At 36.0% G+C, this 22,517-nt stretch overlaps 1 protein-coding gene across 2 annotated transcripts; it reads right to left on the reverse strand.

The window, feature by feature from the left end:
- Positions 1-6,646: 6,646 nt before the first annotated feature.
- LOC128989824 (SET domain-containing protein SmydA-8-like) lies at positions 6,647-22,363 on the reverse strand. 2 transcript variants are annotated; one of them, XM_054411890.1, is made up of 10 exons: positions 22,146-22,363; positions 20,727-20,884; positions 14,476-14,598; positions 13,564-13,686; positions 12,248-12,514; positions 11,329-11,497; positions 10,855-11,005; positions 9,025-9,104; positions 7,947-8,118; positions 6,647-6,998 (listed from the first exon to the last, which is right to left on the reverse strand). In XM_054411890.1, exons 1-10 carry the CDS (start codon positions 22,290-22,292, stop codon positions 6,706-6,708), a joined length of 1,683 nt encoding a protein of 560 aa, XP_054267865.1. In that variant the 5' UTR covers positions 22,293-22,363; the 3' UTR covers positions 6,647-6,705. The 2 variants fall into 2 exon arrangements, with proteins under 2 accessions (XP_054267865.1, XP_054267866.1); XM_054411891.1 differs by lacking the exon at positions 9,025-9,104 and having other exon boundaries at positions 10,856-11,005.
- Between the last annotated feature and the right edge of the window lie 154 nt (positions 22,364-22,517).

Genomic DNA, 22,517 nt, shown 5'->3' on the forward strand with positions numbered 1-22,517 from the left:
AGCCGACTTACGAGTGCCGCTCGTGTCACCGCTACGCAGCGCCACTAGTTATTTAATTATTATTATTTTCCTTCCTTTTTGTTTCTTCTTACTTTTATAATGTTTATAAATATCTTGCTTCTTGATTTGCGTATTTACTCATTTATTTTAGCGAATAACAAACAATTTTGTGTTACCATGGAAACCAGATATCACCAAAAATCAGCTGTGGTAAGGTAAACGAACATTTTTTTTCTACATTATCCTTATATATAATTCTGTAAGACAAAATGTTTACCAGAAAATTGTGGACGTCTGGTAAGTCGCAGAAAAGTGGGAGGGGTCTTAAATTAAAGGTCTTGACCCCAGGGACTCGGGAAAAATAGCAGAATTCCCATAAAGTTACCACAAAACGAGGTATAACGTAAAATATCCACCATAAGAAATGCATAGGGACTGAAAAACGTCTGCATTCTATCAGCTGTTACTTATTTATTTGCAATGTTTACATTTATTCCGAAAGTCAATGTTGGTAAATAATGTTTAAAAAAGAATTGTATTTGTTTAATTGTTTTGTTTTATACCGTACGTTTTTATAATGAGTGAAGTAACTAGACAGGGTAGGGGAAGACCTGCAAGACGTAGAAGAGTGTCCAGGAATTCAACAGACTTAAGAAATGCTGAAAGAGAACGTCATGTAGGGCCTAACTGTGAAAGAAATCCAGAAGCTGGTTTACAATCTGTCTTTAGAAGAACGCTGGAAAATGAGCTAAATGTTGTTTCTCACAATCTAGGTCCTCTTAACAGCACTTGCATGCATTGTGACGCATTTCACTTCGCAGAGGAGGTCACAAATGGACATTTAAACGCATTTTACCACAATGGACTAATTAACATGCCACAACCTCAAGTAAACGACGAACTAAAAGAACTGTTTTTACACGATTCGAACTTCATAAAAACATAAGGCAATACCACAGTGCAATGGCTTTTGCGTTGCTTTCCGCTAAACAAAAAGAGATTCCGGGAAAAGGACCTTATACTGTTTTAAAATTTAGGGACGAATTCATAGATGTATTTCTGACTTACTACCGCGATATGGGGAGTTACCTTCATATGGAAAATTGTGTCTAAACTAGGGGCTATGGCTCCTATAGGCCACTAGTCTATATATATAAAAGGCAAAGCCCTCACTGACTGACTGACTGACTGACTGACTGACTGACTCACTCACTCATCACTAATTCTCCCACTTCCCATTTACCTAGGAGGCTGAAATTTGGTACACTGATTCTTTAGGCATTAAATAGGAAAACTAAGTTGTTTTTATTCTGATCGGACTCTCGGGCTCCGCCCCAGTAGCTCTGGAGTTTCCCATGTTAACCTTATGAGTACTGATATTTAAATGGAATTAATGAATCTTAACAGCTGTTTCAATTAAACATGTTGGTTCTGTTCTATGATGTTTAATAGCATTAAAGTTACAAGGATTACCAACAGGGTGCAGCACTATTATTTTTTTTAATTTATGACAACAGCTAAATTTCAACCAAAAGGTGAGTGAGCGTTGCGAACAAACTTCAACATGGAGGCGAGTTAGCGTAGCGAACGAGCTAACCTGAAGGCAAGTGAGCGCAGCGAACGAGCTCCAACCTAAAGGTGAGTGAGCGTAGCGAACGAACTTCAACCAGGACGTGATTGAGCCATGCGAACAAGCTCACTTATGAAGTTAAACGGGGCGAAGCCCGCGGGTACAGCTAGTTACTTATAAAAGTACACAACTTTTGATTTTTCTACGTATGGAATCTATTGAACTTTATAGTAGTGTTATTTGGTGTCTGGATTAATCTTGGAATTTGTATATCAAGTTTACTTTAAAAAATTGTTTTTAAAAGTTTTAATTCTACAAACTTTATAATTTTAGTTTTTTTTTTTTACTTTTACACTTTGATTATCTAATTACCACTTTTCTGTAGACAATTTTACTGTGAACAAAATGGTGAAAGAATTATTAATTTACTACATAAGGTTTTCTTTCTACGGTAATTAGAGTAAAAGTCTACAAATTTGGTAAAATTAATTGCCGACAGAGGGTGCTGCAGGCAGCGCATTAATTCCTTCCCCAATGGGTTAAACCCCCATTTTCAAATCCTTTTCTCTCAAATTGTCAAACATAATCATCTTGCACTAGCCATTGTCAAAATTAGTTCACACAAAGAAACATTTAGATTTACAAAAATATACAAACGTGCGAGGCCAACCAAGGACAAAACTGCTGGAAACTAGACAATTGATTGATTGATTGATGATTGATTGACGACAGGTTAGTAACCTATTATTTTTATTATTTAATTAACCCTGGAGGCAAATTATAAATAAATTGTACAGTTACGTTTTTGTGTTATTGACTACTGATGACATAGTTTGTAATAATAATAATAATAATAATAATAGGTTAAATACCTTATTGTTTACGTCCTCAATCCAAGTCGTCTTTTTATAATGACTATAGTTTCGGGGCCAACAGCCCCTTTGTCAAATTTTCTGTCTTGTTAATTATTGTTAATAGCATTGGTCATTGTTGAAATTCACATATAAGAAGGGTATCGGCTAACATGAATCAGTCAGTCAGTGTACCGGTACGCACAACGATATAATCACTTTTGTTTAGGCCGGCCAAAAGTATAAATTCTCCATGTTACGTGTAAATATAAATGTTTCGTGTGTCAGTGTGGTACTTGTGAATTTCAACGATGACCAATGCTATTAACTGTAATTAACAAGACAGAAAATTTTACAATGGAGCTGTTGGCCCTGAAACTATAGTCATTATAAAAAGAGGACTTGGATTGAGGACGTAAACAAGGTATTTAACCTATTATTATTATTATTACTCATTATCTTTCCAGGAGGCAAACATGGATAGACATAGTTTGAATAAAAAACCAAATAGATTTCAAGAACCCCAAAACCACATTGATGTTTTTGTAGGCTATGCATCAACTGTGACCAAAGACCTTATTGATGTCCTGCAGGATTTGGAAAAAACTAATTATCAGATTGGCAATAGCTTTGACTATGGTAGTCTTTTCAATGAATTGTAAAAGATTATTAATTTGATATAATATACTTAATGATTCAGTAACAGTATTCTGTTTTATTAAAGGACTTTTTTAATGAACATTTTGGCAGTTATAGTGAGGGATTTCAATGTAAATATTGAAAAAAGTTTTAAATACAATTATTTTTAAATTTGTTTAATCATTACAATAACAATATCCGGGTTATCAAGGTTAAATATTTTTGACTTCATAACTACAATCTTTAACATCAAAAGTGATGTAATACTACTGTAATGAAAATGACTTCCGTCACATCTGATCCAAATATTTTAGCAGCCAAGCAATTCTATGACTCATTCACAACTGCGTACAAATATGTCGTCTAAAACAATAAACAATCTGTTTTGTTAACTCAGTAAATAATAGATCAATGTTTGATATTATGAATTGGGGGCGTGTATAATAAAGTGGTCATATAAATAAACCATCAAGATAGAGTTGAATTATATAACAGTGTCACAAACTCAGCATTTTAGTTTGTTATACTCCATTGAGCAAAGATGATGAGAGTGCTACTTCTACCAGTTTTACTTCTTGGTATTATTACTCCAGGTAAATAAATACTATTTTTAAATTTACGTATTAGGATTATTTAGTTTATCTAAATTCATAACAATAAAATACTCTTTGTTGACTTCTACTACTCTTGAAATGACATTTGTGCATAATAATACTTCATTCATTTACTGGGTATTTGTTTCTACTTACTGGTTACATTAAGGTTCTGATTTAGTTCTAAGGCAGATTGATTTTTACTCTGCTGCCATTTGGTTACAATGATCAATTAATTGAGACGAGTGGTCGTCCAGTGGTTGAAAACTCAACCAAAAATATTTAATGTACACACATTTACTATTGGATACTGAAGTAGACATTCCATCTATATGGACCAGCTGTCACAGTTTTTTAAATTAAAAAACATGTAGTTGTGTCAGGCAGTCACTGAATGCGTGTCTAAAATCATACTTTCTACCTTATTTTTTGTTTCTGACAAAGTTCATAACAGTTGCTACAGCTCACAACAAGACATTCCATAAGTTTGAGTTGTTAAAAAAATCATGTATTCGACAGAAATTAGCGCAATCTGTTGGTGGCTCACATCAACTACGACGAATTTAATTTAAAGACTGGCGGCAACTTTAACATGGGGATGGAATGACTAGTTGTAAGTCAATGGTAAAGGCTTCTCTTGTTCACCCCTAAATAATGTAATAATCTAATTCATGTAAATAAAACATGTGATTGTATTGTAATTTCTGTCATTTGTTTTGATTTTCTGTTTATATTTCGTTGTTATTTTGTCACCAGCATGGCAACCCATAAAGTAACCAGTAATTTCTTTATTTAAAATTTTTTTGTGCTTATATTTGAGCCTATTTCAATTTTTAAAGGGATTCCCCACATCTACAGGAAAATATCTTATTAACAGCATGCGTAGATTTTCCCTGCGATGCACACGAGTTCAGAAAATAGGTTTTAAAGAAACATACTTGCCTATTAAGAAATATAGATGCGGACATCACCTAGGTGCATATTTTAACCCAAATATGTGAAGGATGAGTGTAGAATATTGTGAGATGGTCTTTGAAGCCCATGTTAATTTCTTTATTTAAAATTTTTTTGTGCTTATATTTGAGCCTATTTCAATTTTTAAAGGGATTCCCCACATCTACAGGAAAATATCTTATTAACAGTATGCGTAGATTTTCCCTGCGATGCACACGAGTTCAGAAAAAAGGTTTTAAAGAAACATGCTTACCTATTAAGATATATAGATGCGGACGTCACCTAGGTGCATATTTTAACCCAAATATGAGTGAAGGATGAGTGTAGAATATTGTGAGATGGTCTTTGTCTCTTTATTACTCAATACGATCAGCTGTTTCATTAGCTAGGACAAGGCCACATTAAAAAAACAGGCCGTAATGCTCGTCAAGCATGACGTCACGATAGAAGACGGCAATGACGTATTTCAGGTTATATTTTTGTTTTCCATGAAAAGATTAAAACAAGCAGCTGATCACAAACGGCAAACATTACGTCATTGCCGTCTTCTATCGTGACGTCATGCTATACGAGCATTACGGCCTGTTTTTTTAGTGTGGCCTTGGCTAGATCATTATTTATATAATCATTTATATAAAGCCCAATGATCAAGAATAGCTGGCCAAGTTTTCAACCATCAAAAAGCTACACACTTTTCTCAGGATGGATCCAGCAACCTCCACTGCTTCACAGTTTAATACTTAGAAGACCATTTTTGGTAATTAATTTTATGTTCTCTAAGTGTTGTAAAATTAGTTAATTAAGTGTTGATTTACTAATTAATTGTAATGTCTGTACACAATACTATCTTTGTTACCTAACAATTCAAGAGTTATATTTTTTCAGATGACACAGAGTCGCTTGCTATCTGCTCTAACATGTGTTTTGACACTAAGCCTATCTGCGCTGTGAGCACTCGCGGCCTCATGATGGAGTTCCACAGTCCATGCTACATGTTGCGGCACAACATCTGTTATGGAACTGGTAACTAAAAAAACTGCCATAAATCATTAACGTACACTTCTAAAGTATCACAAATTCCTTGTCAGCGTCCCAAAAATACACAGAGTGTTACTTGTTTCAACGAGACATGTTCAAGGACTACATTACATTTGCTCATGTTTTGCCATTGATGATTAAAACATACAACACATAGTAAAATACAAAGTATTTTGAATCGCACATAAAATATCCATTTTATGCCATTTTTTCAGACGAAACAGTTTTTTGTATCATGGTTATAAAAAGGATTAGGTTAAGTAATAAGTTTTGGTTATTTAATTTTTCAGATTATGAAACAATAAATGTTGGACCATGCCCTAGACGACCTGATCCTGAACCTGTCCATAAGACTTATCACGCTGTTGACAAAAAGGAAGTGAAAAATCATTAAGCTTTTGAAGGGATTGAACTTTTTTTTAACTAATTTTTAGACTTAGCCCTATGGCTTGTGTAAATAGGTATTAGGGTATGTACGATGAATACAAACTTTATAAGATGCAAAATGCATTTATAATGTAGTATTACTATTGTACTTGTTTATCTTGTGTTGTTGGATATATTTTATATTGTATAGTTTGTATCATAATAATAAGACTGTGCTGTAAAATACTAATATTTAATAAAGTTTTTTATTAAAATTGTAGTCTTCCACTTTGTTTAAAAAATTAATATTCCCCTTATGATAGTCAGTGCCCATTAACTATGTGTAGTTGTCTTTTTTGTATGTTACTTTTTGACTCTTAGATTTTACTATCATATATTGGCAGCAAGGCTATTTCATATACATGAAGAAACATCAAGACTGTTTACAGTATAGATAATAATTAATTTTGAATCAAGTTCAACTTATAGAATTATGCCTTTGAAGTTCTTCAACCTAGGGCGAATGGAATCATAAATATACTGTAAGAATGTTTGCAGAAATAGTACTCTTTAAAATATTATTAATATCACTTTACAAAATGTCTCCTACCAAGGTAACAGTTACATAAAACCACTGAAAAAACTTCAAAGTTTATTACAAATCAAATCATTACAACTTTACAACTGATAAGAACTAACTACTACCACTGACAGAGCTATGCACCTTGTTGACGTCAATGAGAGCTTTCTTTGCCAGTTCTCTCATCCGATACTCTGGAGAATTGTCTCCTTCCTGTGACGGGAGGAAAGCGATTTCTTCCTCCAGCGACGCCTTGGCCTCCCGGAGCAGCGAGATGTCTTTCCTGCGTGAGTACAACTCCATGAGAGCCGAGTGGAGTTCAAAATGGAGCACTGCGGAGTACAGCCCCAGCCTGCCGTGGCCTTGGTCTATCTTGTTGGTAACTGAGATCAAGTCACGACATATGTCTAAAACAGCCATAAAAAAATCTGGTAAGGATTTTTGCACATAAAAATGTTATGTATTCATTTTTACTTTCTCCCTCTACATGTATGTGGAAAAATTTTGTAAAATTTTTGAGGTTGAGTTTTGGGTAAAAATATCCGTTTTAGGTTTTCCCTGAACTTACAAAAGTGGTTTTTGAAGTGATTCCTGTGTGTTTGTGTGAGTAGATGTGTACAGAGCAACAGACTACACCTATGGTCCGATTTCCGATTTTGATACAGTAGACTCCCTCTTATCCGGACTCCTCGGGACCGAGGCCAGTCGGATAACGGTTTTTCCGGTTGAACAGACGTCCCTAAAAACTCGTTAAAACAAACCGTTTACTGTGATATTCGACTTAAATTTAGGAAAGCATTGTATTTAGACACGTGATCACTGGTCTCAAATCTTTCCCACAAGAACAGTCGTTTCAGTACCGCCCACTTCCTGCCGATCTAGTCCGGTTAAACCTATATGCTTATAAAAATTGTCCGGTTAAAGAGATGTCATTTCCGCTGAGTGTAGTCCGGTTAAACCGATGTCCGGTTAAACCGATGTCCGGTTAAAAGGTGTCCGGATAAGAGGGAGTCTACTGTATTTTTTTTAGAGATTGGCGGCCTCTTTAAACCTTGCATTTGCTCGATTGGCTATGTACCTGTGCGTACAACGTAACCAGCAAAGGAAGGGTGAAGGAGTAAGTACAGTACAAGGATGAACAGTACTGATAAAAATTGGTGGCATTGACCAGGATCCGAACCCACGACATCGCTGCCTTTGACCTTAAGTCCGTGATGCTCACGACTGAGCCACCAACTCACCTTATCATATTAATTTGGTATGTACTAATCTATGATATCTCCATGTTTTTTTTTATTTTTCAAAGCAAGCAAAAAAGAGTGAAAGAACAAAGTACATTTGCAATGTTCCAGTACCTGTTTTCCTGATTAGTGCCTTCTCGTTGAGGTCAGAGTGCAGATAACTGGGTTGATGGCCGTACAGTTGTATCAGAGAGTGTTTGATCTTATAACACAGATAGTGGTGAGGATGTAGAACTGTCTCCAGCTTCCCAAGAAGATCTTCCAGGCTGTCTACTGTAGGTTGGTTCTGGAAATGTCCAAATTTGTTATTCTTTTTCACCAAAAACTCTTATTTTGAACAAACTTTTTTGCTACAAAGGTTTTTGCATGATTAACTCATAAGGTCTGCTTCAAATCTTACTAAACCAGGTAGGCGACCTTTTTCGACTTTGCATATCCCAGTCCTAATAGGCCTTAGGGGAGAATGTTTTAAGCAAAGCAAGCAGTGAACTGGATTTTTTCAAGTTTGTAAAAGGTTTATGGTTGATTTTTTTTACCATGCTTGGTAATTGTTCCTTTTGTCTTGTAAGTCTTAAAAAAAATGTGTTTAAATTATATAGCTACTCCTTTCTACTCAGCAAAGACAAATAACTACTAAAGCATTATTTTTTTAACTTTGATGATAATAGCTAAGCATAATATAACAGTCAAATAATGTTTTTACCTTTGTTTTTTTTTTACTACATAAAATGAAATTACTGACCTTCTTGAAGGTCTGCTAAAGTAGCAAAACTATTTTTCTACAATACGATAAGCAACAGTATCTATAATCAAACTAATGGCTGTGCTAAAACGTTAAAACTGAACACGGAATGCATTCTTGTAAAGCCTACTTCACAAACTACAACTACTATTTGCACACTAAAAAAATCTACCTCTACACTAAGCAAAGGTACAATAGCACACCTGTAAAATATTTCACAGATGCAACACTTCATAATTTCACAAAAACATCTATACTATATATTTCCAAAGTTTGTAGAAACATCATGCAAAATTAAAACTTAACACGGAAATGGATGATTCTTATTTACAAATCCAAACATAAGCTTCATTTCTCTCCTCATGTACAGCACTAGACATTGAGACAAAAACTGGAAAAAGCAAAAAAACGACAAGAACGTCACAAAAAACAGAGATGGTATAGACTTACTTCAGAAACACACACATCGAATGGTGCTTCTTTTGTAGCTCCAGGGCAATTGGTATAAGATAGACCCAAGTAGTACATAGCCAGTATGGAAAGCAAACAAAGTAAATGAAGCAGCTGTTAAAGGCTAAAGCATGAACATTTAGAAAACTGAATGAACAGAAAGACACAGTGATAGAGTCGATTTGGAAGAAGCGATTAATCTCAAGATTCAACTTCCGCTTACCTCTTCCTCAAAGTTTTATCCCAAGTACATAAGTAAAGTTAGTTGTGTAATCGCTTTGTTCTTAGACAAACTTGTAAAGATGAGTGAAGTGAAGTTAAATCTTAGAAATTTTAAGCTTCTTTCAAATTGTTTTTTTTATGGTAAAGGATAGCTTGACATAAGAAAGAACATTGAAAAAACATCTAGATGTAAAATATCTTGGATTGCTAATGTAGTGTCAAATTAAAACTGTAAAACTATTTAATTAAGAGAATGGAAAAGGAAACTTTATGGAAGTAAATTTAAACAACGAACCACAATTAATGTAAAAGAAAAGTATAGTATAAATGGTTGTATTCCTAGCATGGGAAATCTACAGACTTAAGTGGATATGCATCAAATTGGTAAGAACAATTGTTTGCAGACAGAAATAATGAGTGAAGACAATCTAGAATGACTGCAAAATTATAAATTAAATTTTTGGTATATTAAGTAGTCTTATGCTGCATTTGTTTGTAGTTTAGTACCTACTAAATGTCTAGTTTGCTATGTTTGTCAATCTAAGTATCCACAATAGTCTGTTTCTTCTTTAGTTTGCTTTTTAGTTCCATTAGATAGTAAAATTGTAATTCCATAATATTCATATATGTGGTTTTTAACACGAGTGCTGGCCGGTCACCGTGGACCGGTTGCCAAACACGCACCCAGGCCGGCCCTGTCACCTGTGCCCAGCCAGGTCCCGCTAAAATGAATCACTCAGTGTGACGCAACGTTGTGGAAAGGACCGGAGTTGCTAGCGTTACATAACCTATACCATGTGTTTCGCCCACCATTCACGGACCAGTGCTGGTCTGCCAAGGCCGGTAAATGTCCCGATTTTTCCCTAACCTAAGGTGGCAACCCTGGGATCCACTGATATATTTTCCGCACTCAATGTGTTAATATGCGCTGATATCTGACATCACTAAACACCAAACAGTGTTCAATTTGAATAATGGTAGATATGTAAACGTTTACTAAAAATATTCTGGTAAATTTTTAATATGAAGGGGTTACAAAAATATATTGTTATTGGCTGAATGAATCGAAGGAAGTGTATTTTTTGAGGAAAGGATTCATAGCTAACTTACCTGAACAGTTATAGAAAAGCGAAGGAACAATACATTTTCTTGTCAGTGATATTTAGTGTAGGGTATGATAATTGATATAGGTAAAACTCTAAATGAACCTTCCTTCTCATTTAAGACATCTTAGCTACCAACTAATCAATCGGTGTTGCAACTAAGTGCAAGGATCTAACCACTTTTGATTTAGATTATCTGAGTGGCAATTGTCAAGGGGCAAAATGCCACTCTAACTTAAATTTCCTGATCCTAGATTGAACTGAGACTTACAATACCTTGCAGTGAGGTAGCTGTAAAGTGTAAATCCTTCCCTCAAAAAATACAGAAACATGTAAAGACAAGACATGTAGGTAGTAAATTTGAAAAAAGAATGAAAAATGTCAAGGGTGGTTGAGAATGTTGAGATCACAATAAAGAATAAAGATTGACCGATCAGAACGGAAATTAAATAAAAGACCAGGTTTGAATGGTAAATAAATTTGACGATCACATCGAGTATGCTCACCAACTGGATGTTTTCTACTTGTACGTCCAAACTAGAGATGAGCTCACAGACTTCCTGGGAAGTGAGAAACATCGGGCATCTGTCACAGGACCAGACACAGTTGTTATCCAGAGGATTCTTAGGATATTGATAACCTCCGCAGACATTTCCCTGAAACATACAATGAGGTCAAACAAAAGATTATGACAGATGTTTGGACTTTTTGTTGACCAGTATTGTGATCTGTTGGTGCATGTATCTATCCATCTGGGGGAGACGGGCCGAGGTGCTTAATCTGAGGTGTACACCTTCGAGGTGTATTGGATTGTTGAACACCTCATTCACTTGATATCTTTAAAGACCTTCAAAGTCCAAGTACTTGATGAATGAATGCATTTTATCTATCAGTTTTTCTTCAGGAAGATGACTTCCTCGTACTAAGTTGCAAAGAATGGCCTTTCTTACCTTGAGGAGTTGTAGATATTGTATAGTACCTGGGAAGTCTCGGACAGGCAACGTAGAGCATTGATATACGTCCCCAGTTCAGTAGGATCAGAACACCTCGGACAGCAGCAGTCAAAGTACTTGGTGTTCCGCAAATGCTCCCGTCTGGCTTGGGTTGTCCATAACATGTGAGTATACATCAGGGTGACGTCCTGTCCTCTGGATAATTCAGGAAAATTGTTAGATTATATGTATTGGTGGTTGTTGGGCCTATATTTTTGTGCACTATCAAACTTAAAATCACAAAATCACCTTAAGATGTGAACGCAAATAAGGCAATTTTAGTCCTAATATGAGGACTAGTCGTGAATTAAGGTCTCCCTCCAACAAGCTTTAAGTTTCAACCAAGCAAATTCGTTCAAATCTGATACTATACTCCATTCACAAAATTTTTGCGGTTTTAGGGAAGAAAACTATCTCCTCCACTTGATCCTACCTTTAAAACAATAGCTTAACAGCTGATGTTTGCCATACATCAATCAGCTGCACCATATACATTAAGAAAAATAAGTGGTGGGGGTACTTCCCCTCAAACTGCCTCAATTTTGTGAACGGAGTATAACAAAATGATCTTTTCTTCCCTTGCTAATAATCTAGCTGGTCCACTTGATTACCATGTGAGACAAAACCAAAACCCCTGCTTCATCAAATGACTAACTGTTTTTGTTTCGTCAAATACTATTGTAAAACACAGATAATAACTACCGGTACTAACTAACTGGTAATAACTACCGGTGTTAATGATGGTAAATCTTGTATTTTCCTAACTGTATTTTACACTTCACATAATATGAAGCTGAATGAGTACAAGTTTGTATTGTTCTCTAGAACATATGCTCCCTAAACGTCTTTCCTCAGTAACTGAGATTAATAAGGATCAACAAAACTTGTCAAATTTGTGTCACTTACTTGGGAATGTTGACAGCAGCTCTCACAGTCACCCTTGTGTTGCGGAAGGTGTGTTTAGTGTTGGGGACACACGAGTGACACATGATGGAGGCTGTAGGCAGGATGGCCAACACCTCCACGTCGTTCTCCAGAATCTCCATCGCATTCACATCAATAGCGCCACAGATACGGTGGATCACGTCTGGTGACATGTCATCTAGTGCGCTGCTGTCTAGCTTGGAGAGGTAGTTTTGAGTCAAGTAGTTGACTACGTTTTCATTCAGCTCCCTGAAAATAAAATTCTTGGATCCAGTTGATGTAGAAGGTGAATCCATTTTTAATGTACAAGCTTGATATTTTGAGTTACAGGGATTACTCGTTAGTCATTACATTAATAATTCAATTATAGCTATTGATATGTAGGTATCCCTCATACCACAATCCCAAGTATCCAATTTCTTACTATACAATTTGTTGGTGGATACAAGCAAAAAGTTGTTAAAACTCCTGAATTGAGCTGGGTCTCTGAAGTGAAAATAAAACTCATTATACATTTGCCTAAATGTAGGTTTTAATAAACTCTGAAGTCAAGTAAGATTTGTAATATACAAAATGTAAAAAATAGAATACAAAGATCAACAGTTAGACAACAAAATTCATGAAATTCATGATTTGAAAAAGGCATGATAACAGTTCCTATGGTTAAATCATTTCATTGTAAAATGATTTCTTATAAACTCGTCATGGGAAGAATACATTCAAAGGTTTTCTGCTATAGTTCTCATTTTTATTTAACACAACTACAAATAAATCCATTTACCTAACCCACCATGTTAAACTTCCCTATCCCAAGCGTGATGTATACAACTTCCTTACTTCTCGAGTGATGTAAAGTTGAAAAAAACTCACTCGGTGATGTAATGAAACCCATTTAAATAACATTGAGTGGATAACTTAAAAATTATACCTCTATGGAGCCAACGACGTTCAACGCTAGAAATCAGCTGTGTGTTTGAATTTTATTGTTATGCTTTGAAGAATTTTCCTAACCTAGCTTTTGTTTGTAAATGAACGTTACTGTTAGAAGATGAGTGAAATTGATAATGAAGCATACTGCTCGTAACCTCCTGAATATTGTCGGGTCAGGTAAAATCTTGTACGTTACACGTTACGCAAGAGCATGTTTACATCACTTCGGTGAATTATGCAACTCGCCTTCGCTCGTTGCACAACATTCACCTGCGTGATGTAAAAACGCTCTTACTACACTTGTAATGTAAATAGCTATTACAAATGTTAGTTTTTGTTTAACTTATCAATACCAAAGAAGTACTAACTTGTAAACATCAGTTGAAGGTCCTCTCTGGTCTATGTGAGTTTCTAGTGACATAATTGTTTTCCACTTCTTAGGATTGCGCTTCTGCAGTAGAAGACAGCGCAGGGGCAAAATACACTCATATCTGCAACACACAATTTTCATATTAGTGTAAAACCCCATAAAATAGCAAAAGAATAGATTTTAACAGAAAAGAGCTTGAAATATTTAGTTTGAAATTTAGTTTGTTACGGTCCTTTTAACTTTACTCTAAACACAATGTCCCCCTCCCCCCCCCCAAATAAAGTTGTTAAAAATTACAGTTAACGAGTTATTGAAGGTTTTGGAATTGTACCCATACAATTCCCCCACTTACCCATTATAAGGGCTATTGGCAAGCTAATGGGAGAAAGTATGTGTGTAATTTTGCTGATACCGTTTGTTTACTTTTTGGAGGGGGTTAAAGAAGGCTCCATAACGATTTGTAATATAATAGCTTCAGTTTTATTACTAAGAACCTGGAAAACAACCCTAAAACCCTCTAGGTAAAGATCTATAGGTACTAACATTATTGTACATTTTATGAGATTTCCTATGAGTGTCTTATCAAAAACCAATATTACACATTCACTGTAAAAGTTTTTAAAGTGAATTTAACTCAAATATTTAAAAAAATTCCAGCCCAGCACACGATATAGTTCAGAGCGGCAGAGAATGTTGTAGCTAACTTAAGGCTGAATATAAGACTTATATGTAATGGATTTTTTCATGTTATTGGCTAAAGAAGTCTCCAATCTATCGGTATTTGAAAATAAATAAAGCACAAATTGACCTATCTTTAAAAAATAAACAATTCAGTAGATAGCCTACAATAAAGAGGTCCCAGAGAGTATTGTTTAATTAACTAATTGTTACACAACATGGATGCACTAACCTGCATTGCCGAGAGTCTGTGACAGGTGAGAGAGACAACAATTTGCACTCAACTCCGTGATGGTGAGGATCTCGTAGTCCAGGACACATCGGACTACACACTGGCCAGCCACACTGGTCACACCTGCTCACAGTGGGTAGCAGTCAGAGGTAGATCATGATATCTTAGAGACAGTGTCTTTTACTAGGTTGTAATGATTTGCAGGAGGGCAGTTTTCAAGATTGCATGCTGAGACTTGAGTAGATATCTTTCAGGAGGAGTCATGGGACAGTTACTTAGTATTGTGTACAGTAGACTCCTTCTTATCCGGACTCCTCGGGACCAAGGCCAGTCCAGATAACAGTTTTTCCGGTTAAGCCGACGTCCCCATAAACTCGTTAAAACAGACCGTTTACGGTGATATTCGACTTAAATTTAGGAGAGCATTGTTTTTGGACATGTGATCACTGGTCTCAAATCTTTCCCACGAGAACAGTCGTTTCAGTACCGCCCACTTCCTGCCAATCTAGTCCGGTTAAACCAATATGCTGATAAAAATTGTCCGGTTAAAGAGATGTAATTTCCGTTGAGTGTATTTCGGTTAAACCGATGTCCGGTTAAAAGGTGTCTGGATAAGAGTTTACTGTATTCATTATTCAATTGCTAATGCTTCTTTACGACAGATCTTAACTAGTACAGACTACATATAAAGACATAAAATAATAGTCTTATAAATAACTAGAGTCGGGACCACGAAAGTTTGCAGTTGGCGGCAGCCAATCACAAGACAATGGTAGTGCGACGTTGTCATATCCCCCGTTGACGACACTAATTAAATTCCTAAACAATATTTTCAAATCAGCTGGTATTATTATTAGATTTGGCAACACCGCACTGTCCTCATTGGCTCCTTCGAAGTCACGTGGTAAATTGGCTCCTCCCTCAACTGCAAACTTTCGTGGTCCCGACTTTAGTGCAGCAGCACAGGGATCAGTTCTAGGACCTGTCCTTAACATTTTTCCAAAGAAAGTGTTTAAAGCCTAGTGGTCCGTGTGTTGGACTATTGTAGTATTCTTTATACTGTATATTATCAGCTGTTGTCATTAATTACAAAACAATGTTTACCTTTTCAATTTGTAATTGTAAATATTACTTTTCAATAAAAGAGTTTATTCAAATGCGTGCTTATTATGAACTCTAATTCAAAGTCACAACAACTATGGTGCGAGAAGATGTGTTATCCCTGATATCTACAAAGAATTAGGAGTTTGAACTGCTTTCCCTTCAATACATTTGTGATACTTTCAACAAAACTCTCTTGCGTGGATACTATAAACAAAATTGCTGCTAAAATCACATAGGGAAATAAATAAAAATGTGGCTATTGTTTGATTTTAATTACTAGGTATCCAGCTACTAACCTAGCATGGCCCGGGGGTCATTAATCAGCTGTTGTCATTAATTACAAAACAATGTTTACCTTTTCAATTTGTAGTTGTAAATATTACTTTTCAATAAAAGAGTTTATTCAAATGCGTGCTTATTATGAACTCTAATTCAAAGTCACAACAATTGGCGACGAGAAAAAGTTTTTCAAAATTTCTACTCATTATTTGTATTTAAAACCTTTTCTAAATTTCGATTTTGTACATTATGGATGCAGAACAATTTACAGCACTACTGAAAGCATTCACTGAGAGCCAAGTCACACTTGCAGCTACACTTGCAACGAAGATTACCGAAAAACTTCAACTTCAACCTCCAGTACAGCAGAGTAATACGTTAGTAAGTATTCAACCATTTGAAAATTTCGATCAGAAAAAGGAAAAACTATTTGGAACGCTTTGAAAATTATCTTGCTGTCAAAAACATCTCAGATGAAAGGAAAAAAGCACAACTTCTTTGCGCTTCAATTGGCTCTGTTCACTACAATAATCTTTCATCATTAATTGGACCTGAAAAACCTATCAAAGACCTAGATTTTGCTACTTTGGTCAAATCACTACGTGACATGCTTTCACCGCACAGAAACGTTGTAGTTTCACAACATTACTTTTTAAACACTTATCAAAAAGCAAATCAATCAATTCCTGAATACATAGCTTCACTACAAAAAGACCTGTCTGAATGTGAATTTACAGTCCAGTGTGAATGTTCAAAACAAGTTTCAGTCTCAGATACATTTTTAAGAGCTCAATTCATAAGAGGCTTAAAAGATGACTGGATTCGAGAACAGTTATTACAATCAGACACTACTTCATTCAAAGACATTGTAACCAAAGCTACTGCTTTGGAAGCTTCCCGATTAGAGACCCAGGCTTTGAACAAACATCAGCATTCAATTCCAACTGATGTAGATATCAATAAACTTTCAAATGTAGGTACAAAACATCAGAGAAGTCGTTCAAACTACCGTAAGATTCCAAATTCTGGTCATACTTATCGTTCCCAATCAAAAGTAGATTTCAATCGCCTAGGTTTTGGAGATCTTTGCTTTCGATGCGGTAGAAATAATCACCGCGCAACTGAGTGTTGCACTAGCAAGTCATCACTTCATTGCACTTCCTGTTCGAAACAAGGCCATGTAGCCAAAGTTTGCATTTCAACCCAAATGAAAAATAAGTCTTCTACCAATCAATCTAAGTTCAATTCAACAAAGTACATTTCTTCAACCTCTGATGACATTCCGCTAGGCTTGAATCAAATCACTGAAGTTCATCCAGTTACCAAACCTAATATCATAGACATATTTGACCAGAAAGAACGATCAAATTTACCCGATTCACATAAGTATTTTGCTACAGTTTCAATTGATAACAAGCCAATGCGTTTTGAGATAGATTCCGGAGCAGGATTTACATTAATACCAGAAAAGGCTTTCAATGAGTTAAATCTCAACGTCAAACTTGACCCAACTAATGTGTATTTCCGTGCTTATACAAATAATGTATTTAAACCATTGGGCAAAGTTACAGTTGAGGTTACTTACAAAAACCATAAATCAATTGAAGATATGTATATAGTTCCTGATAATTGTCCAGCAGTCCTAGGAAGAGTGTGGATTCGACACTTACATATAAGTCTACAAGAAATAGATGATGGTTCAAATCAACCTAACTTTTTCAATGTCTCCGAAACCTTCCATTCGATTGATGACATATTTTCTGAATTTTCCACAGTTTTTGACCAAAGAATTGGATGCTTGCCCAACCACAAAGTTACACTTCAATTACGTGATAACGCTAAACCTGTGTATACCAAAGAACGTAATGTTCCGTTTGCCCTTAGATCTCAGGTTGAGGAAGAACTCAACAGTCTTGAATCATCCGGCATAATATCTAAAGTCGATGCTAGCGATTGGGGTTCGCCTTTGGTAGTTATTCCTAAAGAAAATGGCACAGTGAGGTTATGCGTCGATTACAAAACAGGCGTAAATGATCGTCTTGTTTCATCTAATTTCCCGATCAAACACATTCCAGATGTTTTACACTGTTTGCGAGACTCTAAATATTTTTGCAAGCTTGATATTTACAAGGCTTATTTGCACATTCCAGTTGATGCCCCAAGCAGCAAAATTCAAACTATTACTACACACCGCGGTACATACTTGATGCACAGACTTAGTTTTGGAATCAAGACCGGGCCTGCCGAATTCAATCGCATTCTAAGCCAAATTCTAAACGGGTTACCAAAGACTGAAGTTTATTTTGACGACATAATCGTGCACGGTACAACAAAAGATGAATGCTACAATAATTTACGGTTGTGTCTATTCCGTCTACATGCGAACGACTTGCATCTAAACAAAGACAAATGCAAATTCTTTTGCGAACAGATTGACTATCTTGGTCATGTGATTAAGTACAATCAAATTTCAAAAAGTCCAGAAAAGATTAAAGCTGTTTGTAATATGCCTCAACCAAGGAATATTGATGAGGTCCGGAAATTTCTTGGAATGGTTACCTACTACGCTCGGTTCATCCCAGACCTATCTACAAAAACAACACCTCTTCGACAGCTTCTACAGAAAAATAGAAGATTTCATTGGTCAATAGATTGTCAAACTTCATTTGATTGTCTCAAAGAGGAAATAACTTCTAAAAGAGTTCTAGTACCATATGACCCCCATCGTCCAATCGTTCTAACATGTGATGCCAGTCCTACCGGAATTGCAGCTGTAATGAGTCACATAATTGACGATGAAGAGAAACCGATCGCTTACGCATCCAGATCCTTAACTCCATCAGAGCGAAATTACAGTCAGCTCGATCGAGAAGCTCTTGCGATCGTGTTTGGAGTCAGTCATTTTTACAATTATCTGTATGGACTTCACTTCACCTTAATTACAGATAATGCCCCTCTTTCAAGAATTTTCCATGAAAGCAAATCCTTACCACCCATGACTTCCAGCCGTCTACTCCGTTATGCTTCTTTTCTATCAGGGTTTAACTATTCAATACGTTTCAAGAAAGGGGAAGCAAATGCTAATGTTGATTGTTTATCCAGAGCTCCAGTGACTCAACATTCTGAAACCTTAGACATTTTCCTAAACAATGAAGTTACCTTGCTACATTCAGAAACAATTTTTGAAATATCATCTGAACATTTAAATGCAACTATTCTAGCCCGGGAAACTGAAGCTGACCAAAATCTTAGAGAAATTAAAAGGAAACTTTTGTCTTCTTCTGCTGACCTACCATACACATTGGACAACGGAGTACTTTTCAAGGAAACTCGTGCTGTCATTCCTAACAGCCTTCAACCTCAAGTCTTACAGCAACTACATGCTACTCACATTGGTATTACAAAGATGAAGCAATTAGCCCGAAGATACGTTTATTGGCAAGGGATTGACAAGGACATAGAGAAATTAGTCCAATCGTGTGAAATTTGCGCCCACATAAAATTCAATCCTCCCAAAGCACCCCTTCATCCATGGGTAGAGCCAGAAAAAAATTGGGAGCGTATTCATATAGATTACGCGGGGCCTTTTCAAAACCACTACTTTCTTGTTTGTGTGTGTGCCAAGTCAAAGTGGGTAGAAGTTAAAGTATTGAGAAATGCTCCTACAACTTCTAATACTATTATTCTTCTCGACAACATTTTCTCATCTAATGGCTATCCTCAAGTGATGGTATCAGACAATGCCACAATTTTCACCAGCGCAGAATTCAAGAAATACTGTTCATCCAATGGAATTTTTCAGAAACTGATTGCACCTGGACATGCAGCTACAAATGGTCTTGCTGAAAGAACTATCCAGACTTTGAAGCAAAGATTAAAAGCATTGGAAGATGACCATCGTCAAATACATACAAAGGTTCAAGAGATTCTTCAACAATATCGCGCCACTCCTCTCTCAAATGGACAATCACCTGCAGAACGATATCTTCATCGTAGGATCCGCATCAAGCTGGATGCTCTTCAACCTTACCATCCGGCAAAGTATCCTCCTTCGATAATAAGAGTTCGAACATTCAATGTGGGGGAGAGAGTTTTCATTAGGGAGTATTCACAAAATAATAAATATATATGGACATTTGGTGAGATTATACAGAAACTAGGGACTCTTCACTATATTGTAAGGTTAGATTCTGGAAGAACACTGAAACGTCATCTAGACCAACTCCGGAAAACTCAAGTAAAGAAGGTTCGTTTCAACGAATGTGAAGAAGTACCTAATCAAATTCCACAAGTTCCAATGCAAGTACCCATACTCCCGCAACAGCAAGTCCCTATGCAAGTTCCCGTATTACCAAGACAAGTTACAGAATTAGTCAGATTACCAGCTGAAGAGAACTTACAACCAACATCACCACGACCACGAATACGATGTTCAACCCGCACTCATAAAGCTCCAGATTACCTTAAAGACTATGTTACAAAATGAGTTCAAAATAAGTGGGGGAGATTGTAGTATTCTTTATACTGTATATTATCAGCTGTTGTCATTAATTACAAAACAATGTTTACCTTTTCAATTTGTAATTGTAAATATTACTTTTCAATAAAAGAGTTTATTCAAATGCGTGCTTATTATGAACTCTAATTCAAAGTCACAACAACTATGGTGCGAGAAGATGTGTTATCCCTGATATCTACAAAGAATTAGGAGTTCGAACTGCTTTCCCTTCAATACGTTTGTGATACTTTCAACAAAATTCTCTTGCGTGGATACTATAAACAAAATTGCTGCTAAAATCACATAGGGAAATAAATAAAAATGAGGCTATTGTTTGATCTTAATTACTAGGTATCCAGCTACTATATACCTAGCATGGCCCGGGGGTCGCAGACAGCCTAGACAGACAGGGCTGGGGTCCGCCAGTTTGGGCCCCGCTACTACGGGGGCCTCCTCCATGATAACCTCCCCTGCCACCAGGTCTCGGGAGGCTACGAGGTAGCGGCCAAGCTCCTTGCTCACCTTTACCTGTGAGTTTACAACGGGAAAATCAGTTTATTGTGAACAAAGACATTTTGATGTTAATTTTACTGTGTTCAATTATATATCTCTTTTGTAGTTATTTATTTGTGTAACTAGTGTGCGAAGTAGCACTTTGCGCTCACGTTACACATTATATTTTTTCTACTGTTACTATACAGCATATTTATAATTATTAGTCTTCCAAATAATATACTAGGTTAGATTAGATCAAATCGTTGAATGAAATGGGAAACACTGCAACAGCTGATCGTAGTTGTAGTATCTTTAAGTGTTGCCAGCTTATTTTCAAGCTTACACATATTACATGCCTAATAAAAGCACACTGTTTTGTGTTGTTTGGTTGGAATACTGGAGTGCGGCAAAAAAATGAGTAAGTGCAAAAGTAAGTTAAGCCCACTTTGTCAGGTAACAGTAGGAAAAATATTCATAAAAGTATTCTGAATAAAAAAACTAATATATTCAAACAAATAGAAGAAAACAATATAGACTCAGGGTTTTTAACTTGTTTAGATGATGTTCAATCTTAGAAACCCAAATAAATAAATAATCCTGAATTCCTAAATTTACTATAGCCTCAAAGAATTAAGGTACAGAGAAAACACGCTTATGGAACGACCGTTAGCTTTAAGCTGTGGTATGTTGTGTCGGAAATATATTTGAGCAAGGAAAAGCCCAAATGGCGAGCACTGTACCGAAATTTCTATTGCACAGGACACAGGGTCTTCTTCAACCGTGAGCGTTGTAGTGCATGAGGGCAAGGAGGGGTAGTGTTTGACTTTACTCTAGACACCAATGAATAGAATCATTGAATGTTTCCTCTGTAACTTACTTCTCTGTTCTAGTGGGCTATATAGCTTGCAGTTTGTTTTAATACACTAAACAAATATGGATTATGGATGTATTTTATAATAACACTATTTTGTTTTAACTCCAGTCACATAATTTTACCTGTTGAATAGGCCTAGTACAATATTTTTAAAATATGATTAAGAACACACGTCCCTCTCCCAAACTTTTTTGTCGGGATATCCATATAAGGCTTTTAGTGGTTCCTTATGACAAATTTTTGCAGTTAATTATTTGTTGGCCAACTTGAGTCAAGAAGTATTTTTTTTTTTTTTACTGTATTTTAAGTGCTTTAAAAAATGTATGAACTAACATCTGTCTGCATCTGAGACATCGGCAGTAAGCAATCAAGACCAATAAACGTTTATTATCATTATTAAGTGATTTAAACTATTGTAACCTCGTAAGGCTTGCACTGCTGCTTGTGTTTGGGCCAGTCATGTTTCTGGTGCTCCTTGCTGCAGTAGGACACAGTTTTGCAGGAACTGCAGGTGAGAGGCCCTTTCTGTCTGCAGACGACGCACAACGGATCACTTCCTCCCATCATACAATGGAATATTGACTATCTACTTTGGACACACAATGCTATGAAGCAACCACTTTACTATCACCTTCTACTGCCGCTAAAACAAACTGAGACTGATTTATTTTTAGACTGCACCGCGTTCTGTCTTTGAACTGCTGGGGTATTTTTAAACTATATCAGGTATTGGGCTGGCATTTTTTTAAACGTAGTAAAATTAAATTTTTTTTTATATTTGAAAATTTTGAT

Source organism: Macrosteles quadrilineatus, unplaced genomic scaffold (assembly GCF_028750875.1).
Source record: "Macrosteles quadrilineatus isolate MER2022 unplaced genomic scaffold, UCM_ALF_1.0 Scaffold_3__2_contigs__length_128488019, whole genome shotgun sequence".
Lineage (NCBI taxonomy): Eukaryota > Metazoa > Arthropoda > Insecta > Hemiptera > Cicadellidae > Macrosteles > Macrosteles quadrilineatus.

What these genes read in the sequence shown, in the direction of transcription:
- LOC128989824 (XM_054411890.1), bottom strand. Translation starts at nt 22,292, where the DNA reads ATGATGGGAGGAAGTGATCCGTTGTGCGTCGTCTGCAGACAGAAAGGG. An exon ending in TCGATGTGTGTGTTTCTGAA is followed by an intron (nt 8,119 to 9,024) that starts GTAAGTCTATAC and finishes GGACATTTCCAG; the next exon opens with AACCAACCTACAGTAGACAG. An exon ending in GGCACTAATCAGGAAAACAG is followed by an intron (nt 6,999 to 7,946) that starts GTACTGGAACAT and finishes TGGCTGTTTTAG; the next exon opens with ACATATGTCGTGACTTGATC.